The sequence below is a fragment of the Passer montanus genome, unplaced genomic scaffold (assembly GCF_014805655.1).
Source record: "Passer montanus isolate IOZ18808 unplaced genomic scaffold, ASM1480565v1 scaffold4, whole genome shotgun sequence".
Taxonomy (NCBI): Eukaryota; Metazoa; Chordata; class Aves; order Passeriformes; family Passeridae; genus Passer; species Passer montanus.
The window spans coordinates 3,218,231-3,238,978 of record NW_024368818.1 but is presented as its reverse complement, the minus strand read 5'-3'; the positions used below and the strand labels follow the sequence as shown (position 1 = coordinate 3,238,978).

General features: G+C 39.6%; 1 protein-coding gene across 3 annotated transcripts in view; it reads right to left on the bottom strand.

The window, feature by feature from the left end:
- Positions 1-20,748, bottom strand: part of ATP8A2 (ATPase phospholipid transporting 8A2) — a 311,840-nt gene that overhangs the window by 278,133 nt on the left and 12,959 nt on the right. Inside the window, exon 2 of one of the 3 annotated variants that reach the window (XM_039718664.1) lies at positions 9,187-9,330. The exons of the other annotated variants lie outside the window; for them this stretch is intronic. Coding sequence (XP_039574598.1) covers positions 9,187-9,235 — 49 coding nt within the window. The 5' untranslated portion in view covers positions 9,236-9,330. The remainder of the gene's footprint in view (positions 1-9,186; positions 9,331-20,748) is intronic. 3 annotated transcript variants of the gene reach the window in all.

Sequence of the window (20,748 nt, the reverse complement as noted above, 5' to 3'; positions counted from 1 at the left end):
AACTGTCCTGTGAAGCTGTAAAGCAGTAAACCTACTGTAAAGCCAAATCTATTTCTAATTTCTGTATGAAGCTAAGATGACACTGCAACAAGCTGATCTGATCAGATAGTGCCTAAGAAGAATTCCTGCAATGAATGGGAGAGGCCCCTGAAATTACATCCTCCTTAACTAAAGTTGGAGGGAAAATTTTCAGACCTATACAACCTTAGCATATCGAACACCTAGGTATTTGTACTGTGTGAGAACTCGTCCTGTTTAACAGAACACACTGTTAAGCTAACATCCCACTCACCCCAGACCTTCCCAAGCCCTGGCTCTGTATTGCCAGGGCTAACAGGCTCGGTATTCTCCAGGCGTCAGCCACTGGAGGGCAACGTTCCCATTCCTCGTACACCACGGCCACGCACACAGCCTCTGCGGGCCCCATAAAGCGATGTCATTAACAGGCTGATGTGCCTTCAACAGCACCGCCTCTTGCCCAAGGCAAGTGTTGCACACTGTGAAGTCATTCTTTGGTGACATTAGGCTGACTTGCAAGTTAGAGGCTAAATAATTGATTTTCTTTCATTCCAGTTGATACTAATTCAGACAGCAAAAATATGCCAGCTTGATCATTTTTGCTTTGTGCAGAGAGACAAATTCAGAAAGTGAAATATGAAGACTGTAGACTATGCAAGGCTATGCCATTATGATACTATATTAAGTTACTCAGCCTGAAGAACCTTGCCATGACACAGAAGACCACTCAGCCTTGCTGAATGGATATTTTCCTCTTCAGAAACACAGAACTAAATGCACTACTGGATATTTGTTGTCCTTTCCCATTGATTTCATGTTGTGTAACTGCAAAGGAGATCAAACAACAATACTCTCTTAAGAGCATTAAGTGCAAGGAAGCAGCTTTCATCAGTTTTCCTAATCAAGTGCCAGAACAGCAGTGCAATTATTCTAGAACAAACATGCTGTCAAAGTTGTTGGTTTTTTACAGAGACCTTATTTATTTGGGGTTTTTTTTTAATAACATTCTCTGATGTTTGAAATCTTCCTGCTGACCAGTTTTCCTTGCTGCAAAGTATTATGAAGCTGTCCCACAACTTTAAGGATTAACTGAGTCAATACAGCTGATGAAGTTCAGCAGTATTTAGGTTTAATTAACGTACTATCCTTTTGGCTGCTACCTTCAAGATGGGTGCCTCAGGGACAACTGGTCTCATTCTTTAGATGCACTGAAATATTTCCAAAGCAGACTTACAAGGGTGTAGAAACAGCTGTAATAAGGTTTTGGGTTTTGAAAGTGGCTCAAGGCTGCTGCTTCAACTCTTAGTGGAATAATGCTCATTTTGGAAGATTATCCAATAATCCTGCCCATCAGGAATGCCTTCCACCTCCCTCCCCTGTTACTAAGCAGATCACATCCAAAAGCCTACAGAGAGTGGCCTTTACTAGTGGCTGTAGATCCTCTCCTTTCCCTACATTTCCAAAAATGCTAAGGAGATCTGAGCTTCTGAGGGCCTCCTGGTGGGCAGCAGGAGGCTGCCCACCCCCTTCAGAAGTTTCCCCCTCAAGGACACCTGACCACATGCAGACAATCACTTCAGCCATGCAAAAGTAACTGCACCTCTGTTTCTTGTTTCAGAAAGGCTGTGGATAAACACAGCGGATCTGACCACCTCCAGCAGTTGTGGAACTTGAAACTGAAGGCTCAGCAGCTCTTACTCACAGTAGCATTTACTTCCCTGTATCCAGAGGAATGAGACTCATTGACTTCACTTAAGGGCATGCCAACTTGTCACTCTCTCCCACAAGACTTGGACCTTTCTTGTTATTCACCCTAGGATTTGCAACACTGCTATACAATTTATTTTGCATCAAACTACTCATGTTTCAGTTAGCAGTATTAATAACAGACCACTATCTCATATCCTCTTCATTTAAACAGCCACATCAGATTTAGCTTCACCAGAATTTGAGTGTCCTAATCATATTGATCTTAAGTCTGCATTACAGAACTGTTTAGGTTGAAAAATACCTTTAAGATCCTCGAGTCCAACCATGAACCCAGCACTGCCCAGTCCAGCACTAAACCACCTTCCAAAGCAGCACCTGCTTCTTAAGCATCTTCAAGGATGACAACTCAACTACTTAGATCCTTGTGGAATTTAAACGTTGTCTAATACACACCTTGCTTCAGTTCTGAGACACTTTCTGCAAGAGTTTAATATTGCTTCCCACTTTACTTTACAAGTTCAATGAGTCAGACTTGAATTATAAACTCCCTTATAAAAAGCCCATTCATTTCTTCAAGGCTCTTACTTCACACTATTTAACGAGGTTTCTTCTAAAAATAGATGGGATGAAAGCTTGACAAAAATAAAGAGATTTTACAGCTTTCTCTCATCATTAAGAGAAACCAGACTTGATGCCCTGACAAATTCATATGGCATTTATTATCACTTGAAAAGCAATGAATTATGGTTTAATACTCTTACATCACTGGGCCTGCAAAGATGACATTTTTCCGCATGTATCTGACTCCTTAATGTCTGTTCAGTAACAGTCATAGCTTCTGCATGATTGAGTAAATAAAGTGTTGTGAATTCTGTTGTGTTTTGAAAGATGAGTCACTTGGGATGCTTGTCAACTGTCAGAAGTCACAAGAGAACTCATGCCAAAATTTTATCACTTTTCACTTAAGTAGATCAGCCAGCTAGTTACTACCTCTAGCTTGGTAAAGTGCTTGCTTGCTCTAACATGTGTTCCATTTTTAAGAACAAATTATTTTAGATCAAATAAGCTCCTCACTGAAATATCAGAACCACAAGCTATGAGAAACAGCTGGTTTGTACAGGAGAAGTTCACCAAAGGCTTCATGCCATTTAGAATTACAGCAATGTTAGGAGTATTTACAGCAAGAATCATACTTCTGATTCTGCACACTGTTTGCAGGACTAAGATCTACTACAAGAAAGAGCTAAAGTACACTGAGGTAAAGAAACTACCCCCGTTTGAGAGCAGAGTTGGGCTACAATCTCCAGGGGTCCTCTCACATCAAGCACTCTGTGATTCTAAGCTCAGACACTCACAAGTCAAAGTTTAAGTAGCTATACAAAGTTCCCTGTATGCTTCCAACTGTACTAAGTGACAGTTTTGAATTGAGACGTATGAAAGACAGCTTTCCTCAGAGTGAAAGACAGCCTCCAAAGTTTCTCATTTACAAAAAACATGGCATTTTTTTATTGGTTAAGCCTCAAAGAAAGCTATCAAAGCAAACACCTGAAAAGCCAAGAGCTGTATTTGGAGAGGTGGCAGACATGTTCAGACTTTCCCTTGCACTGAAAAGCAAATTCGGCTCTCAACAAACCACCTGGATTCAGAAACATGCTCACTTTCTTGGGATAAGATTTTTTCACAGCATTACCATCACAAACTGAATACCAAAGATGACACCAATGAGGAGTTCTGCACTTCAGAATTGTCAACAAATTAATACACAAACAATTACTCTGAAGCGTGACTAAATGAATTTGTTTTACCTGAAATATGTTATTTCTTACACTGTTTCCCTGGCTGCTTTCACTGTTCAACAGAAATGTAGCTGAAAGTTAATCTAGAAGCACATACTGTAGGAGTTCAAAGAGGCAGAGCACAGCATGCTGCCAACAGGAGATGCAGGGCATGAACTTCAGCTACCAGGTCCTCCAAGACAGCTTTGTTGCACAGGACTGGAACATCTTGTCCTTGAGTTACAACCAGTTCATATGAAAGAAACTCCTGATGAACAGTGTTATGGTTCTAACTTTTAAGAATTTATAAAATTGCCACAGTGTTCAACAGCATAACGTTATAGGTAAACCTTTGTTTGCACATGAGTATGTCAGAATGAAGGTCTGGCAGATTTCACAGTGGAGCTTTTATTTTCTAGCTCTTCTATTACCAAAAGTAATTTTAAATATGCTTCCTTCATGTCCTGCAATTTCAGATGTCTTTAGATCATCTGCAGGCAAGTACCAGAATTCATAATAGCAGCAGCCTTGAAGTGAATACACAGTTGCAAAACACCTCTCAGTTCTCTCAAGAGCCATCCTGCTTTAAGTTACTGGAGATGATGTGGCTCATTTGCTAAAGGAGAAGTAAATATGATATAGGATTCCTACTCAAAGGACACTTACCCTAAATCTTAGGAGTAAAGCAAGTTGCATCAAGAAATGAAGCTATTATTTCCTTTAAAAAGTTATATTTAATAGATAGGGGTTTAGTTATGTTTTACTGCAAACTGCTTCAGTTCTGTAAACAGCACCATGGATGTTACTAATATTTATCTTTCAAGAACTTAAAGCTTTCTGTGGGTACAGTTAACATGTGTACCAAATTAACTTTGATGGTGAAAACATGAACAAATCCTGTCAATTCTAAGGCAGTTATAAAGCTTTCTTCATCTTTCCCAAGTGAGTGCTTTGCAGTTTGAGGCCAACCAGAACTTCCCTTTGCTAAAAACAATCTTGTATACATGACAGTAACAAGTGTAGGATGTCCATGGGAATGCTCCTTTTTGCTACTCAAGTTTTGCAAAGTACTGTACATTTTCAACCAGGATTTCACTGGCACTGAGCTTCTGAGCCAGTAGTATCTAATCAGCTTATAGGGTTAAGAGTGCTTCTATCTAGGATAACAAGGAGGCCATGACAAATTCTAGTGACAGAAGATGGTTGTTAGCTTCAACATACACAAAATATGAGAACCCAAGCACAGCAACCTTCAGGCTATCATCAGGGAGCACCTCTCAGGGTGGAGCATGAGCTCTGTCCATCTCCATCATTCCAGCCATTAGGAGCCCTGCAACAGGCCTTGTACACTAATGGGCTCAAGTACTTGCCACCATGCAACACCAGAAGTGGACAACAAGTCAGTGCAGTTACTTACTGAAATGCTACTGCAGATATCCAAGTGACAACTCAGTCAGTTCAAACCCCTCCCTCCACTTACCAGCTTGTGCAGCAAGGCACAAACAGCACTATGTGCAGTTCCAGGGAAGGTACTGTTTTTCTTACAGACTAAAGACAATATGAAACAGGAAAGCTGGAAAAGCTGATTTTTAACTGGTAGGCAGATCCTCCAAGTGCCTTTATTGCTGGTTTGGATTTTCAAGGGTTCTTAGGGTTTGGGGGTTCTTTTTTTGCTTTTTTAGTTTTGTTTTGGGTTTGGTTTTGTTTGGTTTTTTTTTAATAGTTGCATACAGAAAACCTGAAAGGATAGTAAGTGAGAAAAAAAGATTTGAGTTCTTCAAACAAGATTTTGTTCTTTAAAGTTACCCTGAATTCTTATCTGTCAACAGCTAAATGGATAGTGAAAAAATCTTGTGTTCAGCTCAAGCTTGATACAACTATGAAACGATCCTACTGTGAGTCAAACTTAGGACAGTGGGAGTTAAAGCTCTTGGATAGCTCCCCTGTTCAAGTCAGAACACAGAAAGACATCCATGTCTTCATAGCAGATGTTTTAGAGATGCACAGCAAGCCAGAAGAGCTATTTTATGCACAAGAGTGAATCAGTTTTGAAGATAGGAATTTTTTTCTGTGCAAGATATAGACCAATAAACAAATGGATGGAGACAGTAGCTCCAAAAGGATATTAAAAGCAATTGAAGCTTCAAAAGCACCAGCGAAGACCAAAGGAACATTATTCCCTGGATTCCAAGATGCAAGGAGGAAGTTGTCATCAATCAAGCTAACAGATATTGCACAGGAAAGTAAACAGATACAGGTCTGTAACTTCCCCCCTCCTCTTTACAGCTATGCAATGTGTTTTTTATCAAAATTAAAAAGACTAAAAAGGTTATTGTTGGACAGGAAAGTTAGCCATGGATTAGCCATAGGATAATGATCATGGATTTCTAGCATCTCACAGTGAACTTCAAGGATCGCTGCAAAGAACGCTGCTGTGCCATGGGAGCTCAGCTAACCAAACAGATAAGCTTGAATACATACTGGTCAATCCAAGGAGGACCAATCTGCCTGTGGGATGCAGCTACAGAACTGCTGTGCTCTAATGAATGCACAGATACAGTATAGGGGGGTCAGTAGCTCACACATGACTGTCTTAACAGACACACAGCACCAGTAGCTCTCACTTCACTAAACTGCACACATTTATGGAAGACTTCTTGTAGCTTCAGCTGATGCAAAAGCAACCACTGAGGTTAAAGAACTCCATTTGCTTGGCCCTGTTCATGTTAAGCATGAACAGGAATAGTATGTTCCTTGTGAAGTTTAGTCACTTTTCTTGTGTTTATCCCAGATTTAAGCTAAATTTGACAATACTAAAAAAAGATATTTTTGAATAATCTTAAATTACTAACTAGGAGGCTCTTAGTTCTAAGAAATTCAAGGCACAAAACACTGCTGCTTTTGAAGAGCAGCCTCCAATTGTAAATGGAATTGCATGCCACAGAGACAGCTGGAGCCTGGATTTTTTTTTTTTTTGCATATGCTCAAATTCATTTGAATGAAGTAGCTAAATGTTATCACAAACAATCAAAACTAATTCCTAGCAGAACATTAGAGACTTCAGAGAACTAAACAGCAGCAACCAGAATTATGCTACCTCAGGAGTTCAGCAGAAACTGTACATACAAAGAGGATTCAGATCCACTCACACATAAGTACTGCATATTTCTAGAGACAGAACAGAACTCTTACTGAGGGAGGGATAAGAAGCAGATCCACACAATAAAATTCACCTCTCTCTGTATGAATAACAGACATTATTCAAAGCAAAAAAAAAAAAAATCAATTGGTAGAATACTTAAGTATGGGAAAGCAAAGGTGCCTAGGGTTACTTACAGTCTAAATTAAAGTCTCCTTGGTGCATTTATTTTTGCTTCTTGAAGTGACCAAAAAAAAAAAAGTATAATGTTTCTATTCCCTCCAACAATTCTCATATGAAGCCTTGGTGAGACCACAAGAAGAATATTGGCCTAAAATAGCTCTTCTCCATCTCCCAAGTAATTTTGTACCTTCTCACTTAATGTCAAAACCAAGTAGTTTCTGCTGAAAATGCTGAACTAATAACACTGCACATGATCTATTCTTATTCTGCCTCAAGCTTCATAGCCACAACTGTCAGCTAAACTCCAAGGATGAAGATGCATCACTAGTCAGTAGAGAAGTTAATTCTTTTTTTCCCCACCCCAGCATCCAGACTAATATTACAAAAATATTAGGGGGATTAGTAATTGACACGAGTTCAACAAAGTGGTTTGTTGTTAGTTTAAGAGTTCCCATATTGCATTGAACAAAAATGGTGTTTCTAGAAGCCTCACTCTTATCCAAACTCACTTGTGTATTTACTAGCAGTTTGTCACTAGAACTTGGACTTCAAGAAGGGGTTTTTGGTATATACAACACGTGTCTGATTTATAAGAAGCAATGGCATATCTGATGCCTGAAAAAAATAAATTTCAGGCAGCATATAAATTAGATCTAATAGCCTGACAAAGTTGAACACTCAGCTACAGCAGAGTTTAAACTGTTCAACACCAGAATTTTAAACAGGCAAACACTGCAGTTCCAGTAAGCTCAAGGAGCCTCCCAAGCTGTCACTAAAATCCCTCAAGTTCAAATCCAAACACTTCCCATGAAATAGGTTTTTTTTCAAAGCTGTTCAGACAATTTGCACTTCTCAGACTCAGATTCAACTCAAAATTGAGTTCCATATGTTCCAGGTTTCCAGCAACTTCACAGATACTATAAAGGCATGAAGGCATCCCAAAAAAAGTAATCATTTTTTCCAACCAAAATGATGCATATGAGCAAGTCCCACAACAAACACCAGTTAAGGCAGCTTTGAAAGAGGTAACAGAGGCATTGGTTCAATAAGAACTCAATATATCAGGCACTAGTGTTCTCTTTGGGGTTACTGGTTTTGACACTGTGGAACAAGGCTTCTGCTTTTGGTAAAGCCACATGTCACCACTTCACTGCTCTTTTCACAAATTACTGTTATTTTTAACTCCTGGATAGCATGGCCTACCAGCTGCCAGTCGAGTTCAAAACATGTGCACATATTAGAAAACAATGAACAAGTCCTCAGCACTTGAGACAGTGTGGACGGCACTGGATTTAGATTTATGCTTACATTTAGCATAACTTAAAAATTTTGACATATAAGGCAACAGTGCAAATGGAGGTTCATTGGGCAAACACATGAAAACACACTGTGTTCATTCTGTGGGAACTTCCAGCCTCTGAGATAAAAACTTCTAAATTATGTTTCTTTTGAATTTTCTGCTAAATTTAAAAAAAAAAATCTTTCAATACAAAGGAAAAAAAACCACAAACCATTGCATTGGACAATTCACAACAGTAATTCTACTTCCATCTTACTTACAGGAACTGCAAATAATGAGACTGGATCAGAGATGTTACTGTTGAAACAGTTTCTAGAAAGTGAACATGAGATGGCAGAAGCTACAGCTACATTGCATTCTTATGCTTCAAACAAGAATAAGAATCCCTCCTGTGAATAATCCCACTGCTCAAGGAGGATCCTGTAGTTCTAGCACTTTTGTCAGATACACCTTGGATAACCATGACTAGTAATCCCATTTGTGGGCCATGCACATAACTATCAAGTACAGCATATCTGTTGTGTGATTAGTGGAATATTTTAAAAACAGACATCAGAAATCTGCTTAGCACAACTGACAGCCAAAGCTAATCCTGAGAAGAAAGCAGCTACAGCCTTCTTGCCTCACACCTTTGGGCTTGTTTCCCTGTATTAATATTGGCTGAAGCTAAAAATATCTGGCGCATCATAATTCTGTTAGCATTCTGACACCCAAGTGCTTTTTCCTTTCTGTTCTACAACACTGCATCTGTTCTATAACAATTTATTAACAGCTTTAAGCATATCAGCTGCAAGCACAGCTGATCTTGATTTCTAAGAGAACAATTTAAACAAGAAAAATAAATAGGTTTCCATTATACGCTCATGATTTAAAGCTGTTTTCTTCTACTAAAAGCCCAGAGGCCTATAACACTGGCTTCTAGCCAACAGTAGATTAGAAAGATTTACTGCACACATAGTGACCTCTTGCTCTAAAGCACTCCCAAAGCTGTTGTTCTTAATTCTGCCCACCCCCAGTTCAGTGTGAAGCACAACAAAAGCAGCTGCCCATTCTACAGTTACCTAGAGAGAAGCATCTCTTCCAGCGGCGGCACAGAGACATGATGTTCATTCCTTCTGCATGGAGATGAAAACAGCAGTAGTCCTTCAAAGATCTCTACAGCATTAGCAGGTCTCAAAGCTGATTAAAGTGATCCCCATGGTAATCTGTGAAATATATGTTTGCACTTTCAAACTGCTCCATACTGGATTCACAGAAGGCAAGTGTGCACTAGGTGCCTGTGTATACCCATGCACAAAGAGAGACAGCTGTACCTTTCATTGAAACATTCTAATAATTTCAACCAAAAAAAAGGAAGATTCAACATCATCCTGGATTTCAGCACTTGAAACAATGACCTGTCAGTTCCTGGACTCTGACCCCTCCTCCCCACTCTACCAGGTTTCAAAGCACAATTTCTCAAGTCAAATACAAGTAGAAGTATGTTCTGTTCCTATCAGAGATGCTATCTGTGATGTTACAAGTCATGAGACTCATTCACCTCTGCAGGTATAAAGGGTTATTTTTAATTTACTTTTCTTTGCTTCAGAACAAGGTTAATAGCAAAGTATTTTGGCTGTCAAATGAAAAGCTTAGAAATTATTTCAGCTATCAATTCAGGCAATAAAAATCCCTCTCCCTTAAGAAAAGAAAGAGTAGTTTTCAACTTCTTTTCACCCATAGTAAACCCATTATCATGGGCATCTCTTTAAAGTCATATCTACTTATGTTGGATACATCTTGGATAACCATGACTATTAGGCCTATTTGTGGGTCATGTACATAACTATGAAGCACTAAAAACAGCTGTCCAGGGTCCTTCCTCCCTGGCAGTCTGTCACCCTTCTTCCCATCAGCCCCCTCCAAACTATTTGCTTGCTTTCTGGATAGGAAACAGAAAACACCAGCAGCTTATTTAAAGCCTCAGAAGACAGCCATAGGAGGAAGCAAGGACTTGGATTTTTGTACTGTACCAGGAGTGACCATCCCAGCAAAGCACTGGATCTGTAGAAGATTTCCCAGGGGCCATGAGGCCCACTGGAGTAGTGCATATTGGGGGTTTTTTTGTTTTTTGGGGTTTTTTTTGTTTGTTTGGGGGTTTTTTGCTGTTTTTTGTTTTTTGTTTTTTTTTTTTTTTTTTTAATCAAGGGAGTACAGTTATGCTAGGAAGGACAGCTGTGTGCTCCAAGAAAGCCAGCCCACATTAGCCAGGGGAGATGGGAAGAACCACCACTGGCTGTTAACTGCCAACAGCAGCACCTTGGCCAGTTCAGCCTTTCTAAAGCTCCCAGCACACAAATACTGGTGACACCATCAGCTGTGGGGTTCAGTTCTGTTTATGCCTGTGCACAGCCAGGCTCCAGATATGAGGGATGTATCAAGCCCATCTCTTTCCACCAACAGGAAGCTGCATGCACCACCTGACAATTGGCACAACAAAGACTGGCAAGAGATACTCAAATATTTATGAGCAACATAATGACAGGAAACCATGGAAGACACTGCTAGCTACAAGTAAGTGCTTTTCCCTCAGGAGAGGAAGGTAACTCTAAAATTTTAGGTGCTCTTATCCAGCTTTCATTAGGGAAGCATGTTGCATAATGCATGAGGGAAACATCAGAGAACAATGTCTGAGAACATTATCTATTCCCTACACAGATGCATCCATGAGCAGATACAACATTATCTGTTTGTCCTCTGCATATAGTTGTGCTTTCATTTCCTGACTAAAAATACAGCAGAAGCTCACCAGCTGACTACACTGGCCTAGCCTAGATGAGGTCATTCATATGTCCCATTGTAGGGAACTGCTATCTTGAACCCAAACTTCTTATCTCACCTTTTCCAGGCTGGTGAGCCTCTGATAGACTGCAGAGGCTCCTTCAACACATCTGGATAAGAGTATAGCAATGGCACTAGAACAGCCAGGCCCAAAATCAGCCAGGTAGGGTGTTGACTGCTGCCTGTCCTGGGCTCCCACTGGCACCCCACAGCCTCATCCCAGCCATCATAGCCACGCTGAACCTACCTTATTTCAAAGTTTCCTAGATTTCCTTACATCCTTCAATGGCTTGTGTAGATCCCTCTGAGCTTCTCTCAGAGCAACTAGAACATACACAGGCCATAGACAGGATACTCAAGAGCCATCAGAATGCACTTTAAGCCAGTACTGTTGGCATATTTACATCAAGTGTGCTGCCTTGCATCAGTACTGCTTTTTATTATTGGAAATCCCTTCCATGCATAATGCTGAGTATCACTGACTCAGTGCTGGCAGCTCCAGGCATTGACAAAAATGAGTCAGACATCAAAACATTACAAAAGCTTTTTTTAGACATCATAATGTTCAGAGCTTTGGAGTTTAATGCTTGGTTTTGGTCCTTCAAAAAGAAGTATTTCCTCATCCCTGATCCTTTAGATTAAACACATCACATGTTCAGGATTGCCTGCAATTACATCTTGATTGTTCTGCAATGCAGGCCCCTCTCCCCACACACTGCTTGAAAGTGAGCTAGAAGCTTGACAATGCTGATCAGAAGTATCACCAAAGCTGGAAGTACTTGCATTTTGCTTCAATGCTGAAGACAAAGTTCATCTCTGATGTAATAGATATGTTTGCATAAAGTTTAAGGAAAACTTTCCAAATACAAGTAATTCTGGGTCCAACACTTATTCTAGTAAAACAGACTTGAACTTAAGTTTCTTTTTGTGTGCACTTCTCTAACAGGTTTTTGCTTGTTTAGTATACCTAGCGTGCATATGAAAGGACTAGATTAAAAAAGAAACAAACAAGCAGAACAGAAAGTTGGATAATTCCTTAATGCATTCCTCCCTCAGGGAAACTGCTCACACTTCAGCAAACTTATTAACAACCATAGAGAATGACTAAATATCAGATCAGTTTATTACATATACACTCATATCTGCCCCTAAAGTCACCTTGGGATTGTCATCTTGTTTATCCTGACAATCAGAACTACATGCTAGGGGATAAGCCAGAATTGCCCAGCTAAAATGATTCACTAAGGAATGATTCACCAGCACACAGCAAACATTTAAATAGTTACCAACATAATCACATGAAAATTAAATCCCTAACCACCTAATTCACAACATTTGCCCAGTCTCAACACATCCACACCACCATCCCCACCACAGGTTTCCTGTTTTGTAGCCAAGGCACTGGGCACAGCTGGCTAAGGTAGGAGTTAGACCTGTGCAGCACAGGTTAACTTATTCATGCAACAGGAACTGGGGTCTTCCCACTTGTTTCCAGCATTCCTGTCTTCAAGACTCAAGTGCATCACAGACAGGTACCAAGACCTACCATTTGTAACACTGAGCTATTCTTCATCCCACAGATACCATTATGCATTTGATTCCTGAACAAGCCTTCAGATTTCGCTATGAGCACTGAACATTTTGGGTTCCCAGAAACATAGCCTCAAAAATGTATGTAACTTTTAACCCTTTCCTGGCCTTTGTACCTCACAAATCCAGCCATGTCCTTCCTTTAGTATCAGTCCATACCCTCGTGGAATACACTAATTTTTGAAAATCCCTCTTCTACCATTAGATTACACACCAGAACACATTTTTGAAGGGTCATCCCTAGTCAGACAGAACACAAGCTTCTTTCTCATTCTCTGTCTCCTACATTTTGATCACGAAGGTAGCCTACACCCCTCCAAGAGTCTGCATCAGCTCCTTTTTGGCCCACACCTGCTGCAGCAGGGATCACTGTCCCCAACAGTACTGCTGCCCCTACTTCTGCTTTCAGACTTCAACTCACTCAGCTGTGCTGGCAGCTAACTGCATCAAAACATGAAGCACAGTAGGCACTGCTGCCATCCTCTGCTGTCACTGCAGTTACTCTATATTTCAAATGTAACCTCACAGAAGAGCACAGAACTGTAAATGATCAGTGATCAAATTTTTGAACAGTATTAAACAACAATTTCCAAGGCTTTGAAGCTGTCCTTATTATAAAATAATTTCAAATCAATACAGAATTTCCATCAGTCTTCCATAAATTCTAGATTTTCAAATCTAGATCTACTTCCCTCCTAAAGTTCCAACTCTCTAAAGGAGAAAAATTTGTTAAAGAAATGCAAAGCAATACATCAGTCCAACTGCAAATATGTACATAGCCAGTTAACACTTTTTATGGATTTGCTTGTTTGGGGGTCTTTTTGTGTGGTTTTTTTTTTTGTTTGTTTGTTTTTGCTGGTTTTTATACTATTTCTTATTTGGTTGGGGTTTTTTGTTTGTTTGGAGTTTTTTGGGGTTTTCCGTTTTGTTTTCTAAAAAAAAAATTGAAGGCAATTTTATCTTAGTTGCTCGATTTAAGTTTTTTGTGAAAGCTACTACAGGACATTCTCTCCATGCTGAAACATGTCCAAGGGCATTTAATATTAGGAAGATACCTAAACATGCCAGCCCAGCAGTGAAATAGTGGCCTGAAATAGTGCTGGTCACAACACTTATGAGCAAAACTGAGGCTGTTTGTTGGAGACCCCAGAATGGAAGCTCATCTAAACAATACTCCACCTTAGCAGTTAGTCCTGTCCCTTCCCCAGTATGCACACTGCTCAGGTATGAAGTGGATAAATGATTTTGAATGGTTTGCTGTGCAAGTTCTTCAGTTTAAAGATGAAGTTTAGGTCTTAATCTCTCAAGTTCTGACAGGTCACTACATACCTAGCAAGAGCACAGATCAGAGCTGAACAGAATTTTTTATGTTAATTTTATGCAAGCCTCTTTCAGAGCATATTGTCCAATCACCAAAAATTCCCTTTAGCAGTCTACTTTCAATATAATACAGTTTACCTACAATTAAGTTGAAGTTTCTTTCTTAGCAGATAATCAAGCTAGCAAAGTTAAGGCCTAGAAGCTGAACATATCCTAGAGATGATGGCTTCAAAAACACATCTGAAGACACAGGATGAGCCTCAAGATGTCAACTTCATAAAAAAAGTTTTCGGTTAGATCTTTATTGGTGAAATGCAAATACTTTTGGAGGCCAGAAATATATTTTTGACAGTTCAACATCACATTAACTGTTGGGAGTCCTAGCAAAAGGAGCTTTCCTTCTGCAGGGAGTGAGTGATCTGTGCTCCTCAAAGAGTATTCTGTAAATAAATTTAAACTTCTTAACAGTATTAGAGTTCAGACTTCATGCCTCTCCTCTGCCTACAGCCTCAAATACATGATCATAACATGCTGATCTCCTGTAGCACCTTCATTCCACACAAACTGACTACCAGAGTGTGTATCTAGCACTGGAAGCCAGCAAAGCGCCCACAGCCACAAGCAGAGCTCAGAATGCTGCAAGCTGTTAAAAACCAAGTTTCACCCAATTAATAACTTGCAATAAAGCAAATATCTCTTCATTCTGTGTACTTCAGTGTAGAAAGAGAGTCAATACATTGGCCATGTTCCTGGCAAGCCAATGAGAAGGATTACAAGAAAGAAACCAAATACCACAGCTGGCTTAAGTGCATTTGTTCCTACTCTGGTGACTTCATCAGTACTGGCCACAAACCACACTAATTAGCAATTACTCAAGTCTTGTAGCTAATGATTTCTCAAGCCTGGAATGTACTTCTCTGCTGTTATATTTAGACAAATTGTATTTGTTATGTAACAATTTGGATTCTCAGCATCTTACAACTGAAATATGACATTTTGTTTAAATATTACATTAGAAAGCCCATGTTCCAATAATTTCAAAATAGATTTGGTATCACCAAAATTAATGGGATTTTTTGGAGGATGAACTGACAAGTTTTCCATTCATTACACTTCACCATCCCACCCACTATTAGCTTAACTTCTATTGCATTCTAAAAGGTTAAAAATCTTTAGCATGCTGACTCAAAACAGATCAGATTGGTAGGGGTAGCATCTAACTACAAGATTTAATCCCTTTTGCCTGAGGCTGCTGGTTAGAGAACAGAGTGGCTGAAACACTGGGAAAACAGCTCTTTTAGCGTCAGTTTGTTAGTGGATTCAAGTAATTTAAGATAATGACACTGTAGTATCAAAACCCACTAGTTCAAGCTCAGTTTTCCCAGTCAAGAAGCAAACTTTTCAAATGCAGGTAAATAAGCAGGGTAATAACTGCTACTGCTGCTTGCATTTGAGAGTATTTTCCAGTCAAAAGTTCAGGTATAACCAATTAATATTCCCTTATCCTTTGCTGGATGTTGGTCAAGTTCAGAAACCTGATTTTTGCTCACCTCCAGGATTTATCACTTGAAGATTTTCATAAAGCACCTGTTCAAAAGAGTCCTGAAGTAACACTTGCATTGAGCACCAGTTTCATGCTTTCATATGGCAAACATTGACAGATGTGCATAGAACTGCCTACAAGGTCAGAAAGACCATTCTTCTCACAGGCATTTGCTAATAATGAAAGAGTAGCTGTAGGTTCTCTTTTAAATGTAATTCCCTAGCTTGTACAATCAAAGATTCATGTTCCCTACCATAGTCTGGGAAGGGAATTAATTCTCAGAGCAGCTCAGATCTATGGAGACCTCAAATAACTTAGTATTCAAGAATGTAACCTCAAATGATTTAGTAAGAGAACTTTCAGTTTTAAATTTATTTTTACCATATAATCTCCAAGCTGGTGATTGGATGCTTTAAATCAGGAAATAGTAAGGACTTGTATGCAAATTCATGGAGTGCAAACAAGAAAAATCAGTTTCCAGTCTCTTACTCATAATATGCTATTATGTTGTTTGAGTAAGATTAAAGTCTCTTAATCCTGATGAGATTAGTGATGAGTCAGCCAATTCATGTTTACGGAATTTTAATGGAGAAAAGTATAACAATTTTGATTTCATGCTGGCACACCAAAGCCTATACTGCCATAAGATCTAGAGAGGACTCAGCGTTTCACATATCTATGCTGTTTTTTTAAAATATATATTAAAATCAATAAATATGAGATTCATCACAGTTCAGTAACCTGCAAAAGGAAGCCTTTCTATATTCCCCTTCTCTGAAAAAAATGACATCAAATATTTCCTTTTCAAAAGGTGAAGGGAAGAAAGGAAATTCCAATTGTCTTTTCCAAAGCCAAAAGAGAGCCTAAAAAATCAGTTAGGTTATGCTACCTTTGATTTGCAAGGCATCCTTTGACTAACACTGAAGGTACTGGGTCCCATCTGCCACCAGTCTTTGCCCTACAGCAGCTAGGAAGTTTCAAAACTTACATAAATTTATAAAATAAAAAATACTGCAGCTTGGAGAAGTTTTCTACTCTGTATAACTTAGTTCTCCAAGTTGTTGACATTTCTCATTAGAAATCCAGCAAGATACTAAAACATTAATACATTTTAAGAATTTCACTTCAAGCCTCAATCTCAAGACTCATGGCAAAGAAGCACACCAAGTCCCACAACAGAGAGAGTATGGTGGCCTGAAGCCCCCACAACTCGCTGAAAGAAAAGCATCTTGAAGTCTGATTTTGCACTACTATTCACAAATAAACAGAAGCGCACCACAAAATTAAGCACACTCTGAAAATAAGAATGATGTACACCTTTCACCAACAGAGCTACTTGCCTACCACTCACTCCATAATTATGCCTCCTTGGAGGCTTCGTATGGTTCAGCTCTAAACATTGTCCCATCTATACATACTCAAGTGCAGCTAGTCTCTTTTTTAAACAATGCATTTTTTAAGATACCTGGCATACAAAGGAAGAGAGAACAAGCATTCCAAAAAACTACTTTCTTTCTAGATTATCTTAGTGCTACCTTCAGCAAGTGCACTTCACATGTACAAAGTGCTTTTGTTTCCAGAAACAATTATTTATCAAGCAACCACAGTCAAAAATCAAAGCACAAACCATCAATATTATCTTTACAGAAAATACAAGAGGATAACAATCACTCGTGTTCCTGTTCTAATGGCTAGAAAAACTCAGAGGCAAACAATAACAGATATCACAGGATGAGTCTCTGGTCTCAAAGTACTCCAGAGCACTTTTCTAGTACTGAAATGTAGGAGATGCCAGACTGTGGGAACTCAGTACATCACTGCAGCTTGGAGAAGTTTTCTACTCTGTATAACTTAGTTCTCCAAGTTGTTGACATTTCTCATTAGAAATCCAGCAAGATACTAAAACATTAATACATTTTAAGAATTTCACTTCAAGCCTCAATCTCAAGACTCATGGCAAAGAAGCACACCAAGTCCCACAACAGAGAGAGTATGGTGGCCTGAAGCCCCCACAACTCGCTGAAAGAAAAGCATCTTGAAGTCTGATTTTGCACTACTATTCACAAATAAACAGAAGCGCACCACAAAATTAAGCACACTCTGAAAATAAGAATGATGTACACCTTTCACCAACAGAGCTACTTGCCTACCACTCTCTCCATAATTATGCCTTCTTGGAGGCTTCTTATGGTTCAGCTCTAAACATTCTCCTATCTATACATACTCAAGTGCAGCTAGTATCTTTTTTTTAAAAATGCATTTTTTAAGACACCTGGCATACAAAGAAAGAGAGAACAAGCATTCCAAAAAACTACCTTTCTTTCTAGATTATCTTAATACTACCTAGGCAGAGACAAGTAACAGCCGACCCCGGCACCAGACCACCTCTATTCCCACTGTAAACATGCCCACACCGGCAGTGTTGCCAGCATAGTGGATGACAAAACAGAGGAGCCACTCCAAAGCCACTTTTGTACTTGGACTGCAAGACCACCACTGCCATGTATAGTAGGAACACAGCACTGTCAGCTGAAGGCATTTCTGGCTTGAAAGACATTCAGGACTAACACAAGTCCGTTCTCAAAAAAAAAAAAACCCTTCATCACCTTCATCCCTACTGGATCATTGTGGATCACCTCTTCACAGAATGCACAGAAACCCAGCCTTTCAATAAATAGGAACAATGTCCATTATACATCTATTATCTAAAGATAATTCTGAAAAATCACAGTGAGCTATTTTCAGTTTTGTGAACTAATATCCTGCCACCTAGCCTGTCCTCTACTAACTTGGGCCACCAAACCAAACTAAAGCAGCATGTCTATTAATAGACAGTCCTTGCAATCTGGTTAACAGTGCTTTTGTCTCACTCTTATCAAGGCAGTTGCTTCCACATTAAGTAGGCCTTCTACTTTAGAAAGCCAAAATATTGATGTCAATAAAGAAGATGAAGTACTTGCAAACAGTGTAATACTATCAATAAAGAGAACAGGTATTTTTCTTTCATTCTTTTACTCTTAATATCCTCTCAAGTAAACACCAACAAAAGTCAAATATTCACTATGTAAGATAACTCTAGTTTGCTCTAAGTAGCCTGAAGCCACTACAGCTTTTTGCATTTATTTGCACTTACATTAAGCCAGCATTAAATTGCTATAGAGATCATTTACCTTTTCTTTTCTGTCTAGGGGCAAGAATGCTAAATATCTGTAATGGGAAAAATAAAAACATTTAACAATCTCTTCTTGGAGCAACAAAATTAAGCAAAGAAATGCATTCTTCATCCCCTGTGGCCGTATGGTACAAAAATGCCTTTTAAAATGAAAGGCCACACATTCACTAATCCAAAAGCAAACTGCCTCACTTACCAATTCTTGCCTAACAAAGCCCTAAAGACTAACTTCTGGTGGCTGGCCAAAGTCTAACAGACATTAAAGATTCAGAGGTAACACACTGAATCTCTGAGCTTGTAACTTAGACCAAGCACTGTCTTTCCCCTACAGGTTCTCAAGGTTTAATGCAGCCCCAACACTCCTCTCATAAAGATGTTCTGGTGATTATTGGATCCATAGGAACTCCCTCATCACATACCAAAATCTTCTATGTTAAAATAAATTGTAAAAAAAAAGCCACCACCACCACCAAAGACCTCAAAGGAACCCACAGCAGCCAAGCAGGCTATAGGGTAGAGATAGCTCTGCAGATAAGCTGTCTGATCAAGACCTGGGGGAAACTGGCTTCAGCTACCACAGGGAGATCTAGAACAGCTCCACCAAAATCCAGATTTGCATCAGACAAAAATCCTGTACTGTGCATCTTCTGCCATCATTCAACTTCAGTTTATGCATTCTAACTAGACTTTCCTGTAACCTGTAAACCCCATGAATTATTTACACAGCAGCTCTGCTCCACACAGCCAGGACATTAGCAGGTACCCTCAGTGCTGACCAAGAGGCAGCATGCAAAATGCACCCCTAGCAATGCTAATAGTGCAGTATTCACTGTTCAGACTTGGTTAATGAACTAGGCTACAGATAATGAACTGAATTTATCAGAGGCAGTTTAGACAAGCCATTTGCTTGCTAGGCAGCACCTTGCAACAACTATGACATGTACAGACAGAGCTGCTCCTACCCTTAATGGAGTAAGTGATCAGTAGATCTGCTAAACTTCCTTCAGCCAATAGCAATCAGATTACAAAGACAATCCCACTGCTTTATTAAAATGTAAGAGCGCTGGAAAAACAATTTATTCAGGAAGTCAGGTTTGTTCTTGTGTCTGCACACATGTACAGATATTGTGGAAGAGCTCAGCAGAAGGAAAACACACATGAGGAAAGCCCTGTTTCTTCAAAGCATCTTCTCTATTATGCAGACAAAAGGATGGATATTTTTCCTTGATCAAATATGGGTTGATAACAGTTTTGGGGCATATTTTAACATTTAAGAACAAAACATAGCAGACTGCAGCTCTACTACCAACCCAACCAATGCTGGCCCCTCTACACTTTGTGGCAGATCCTACTGCAAAAGCCCAACAAATCCAGCACTATGTCTTCATCTCACCACCAACAACTTCTTTCACTGGGAAGGGCTCGGGAAGCAGCAAGCCAGCCATGTCTCAGGGAGCACCATTTCCTCACTAGAGCTGCTGACAGCTTAGACTGCCTGAATGCTGATCTGAGGTAAAGCATGGTGAGAGAGTGGCCCTGCAAAGTGGAGCCAGCTTTGAAACAGTGGGGCTCCCTCAGCAACCTTGAGGACAACTCCCAACTCACCCTTAATAAATTCCCCAAAAGTCTCATCTTTTAAATCCAGATTTGTCCAAAACAGCAACATCCCCAAACCCAGAAGTCAATACTCTAGAGGATCTTAGCAGAATACCAGTTTTCAGGAAGATATTTAAATACATGGCCATATGGGCACACCCTGAGCACACCTATATGCCATACAAGACAGCTGAAACTGCCTTTACAAGAAGACATTAGATTACAAAATAGGAAACTAGGGTTTAAACAAACTCTCTTAAACCTCTGGGTCTCAAATCCATATATCCCTTTTATTACATGGGAGGAACAAAGACTGATCCAGAAGCAATTTTTATCATCTAGAACCAACTAATGGATACAGTCAGGCATAAAGTTCACTCCCAGCATTTCTTCAAACCTCTTCTCTCTGCTTTATAGCAACGAGACACATAGTGCAAAAGGGAAGGATCACTTGAAGGAGGAAGTGACTAGGTTACTGCAGAAACAAGGCCTAATCTTACCTCAGCCTGACTCCCTTAGGTGAAGGTCCTGCTACTAAGCACAGGCATACACATCCAAGCACTCACCTTAGACACTAAGAAT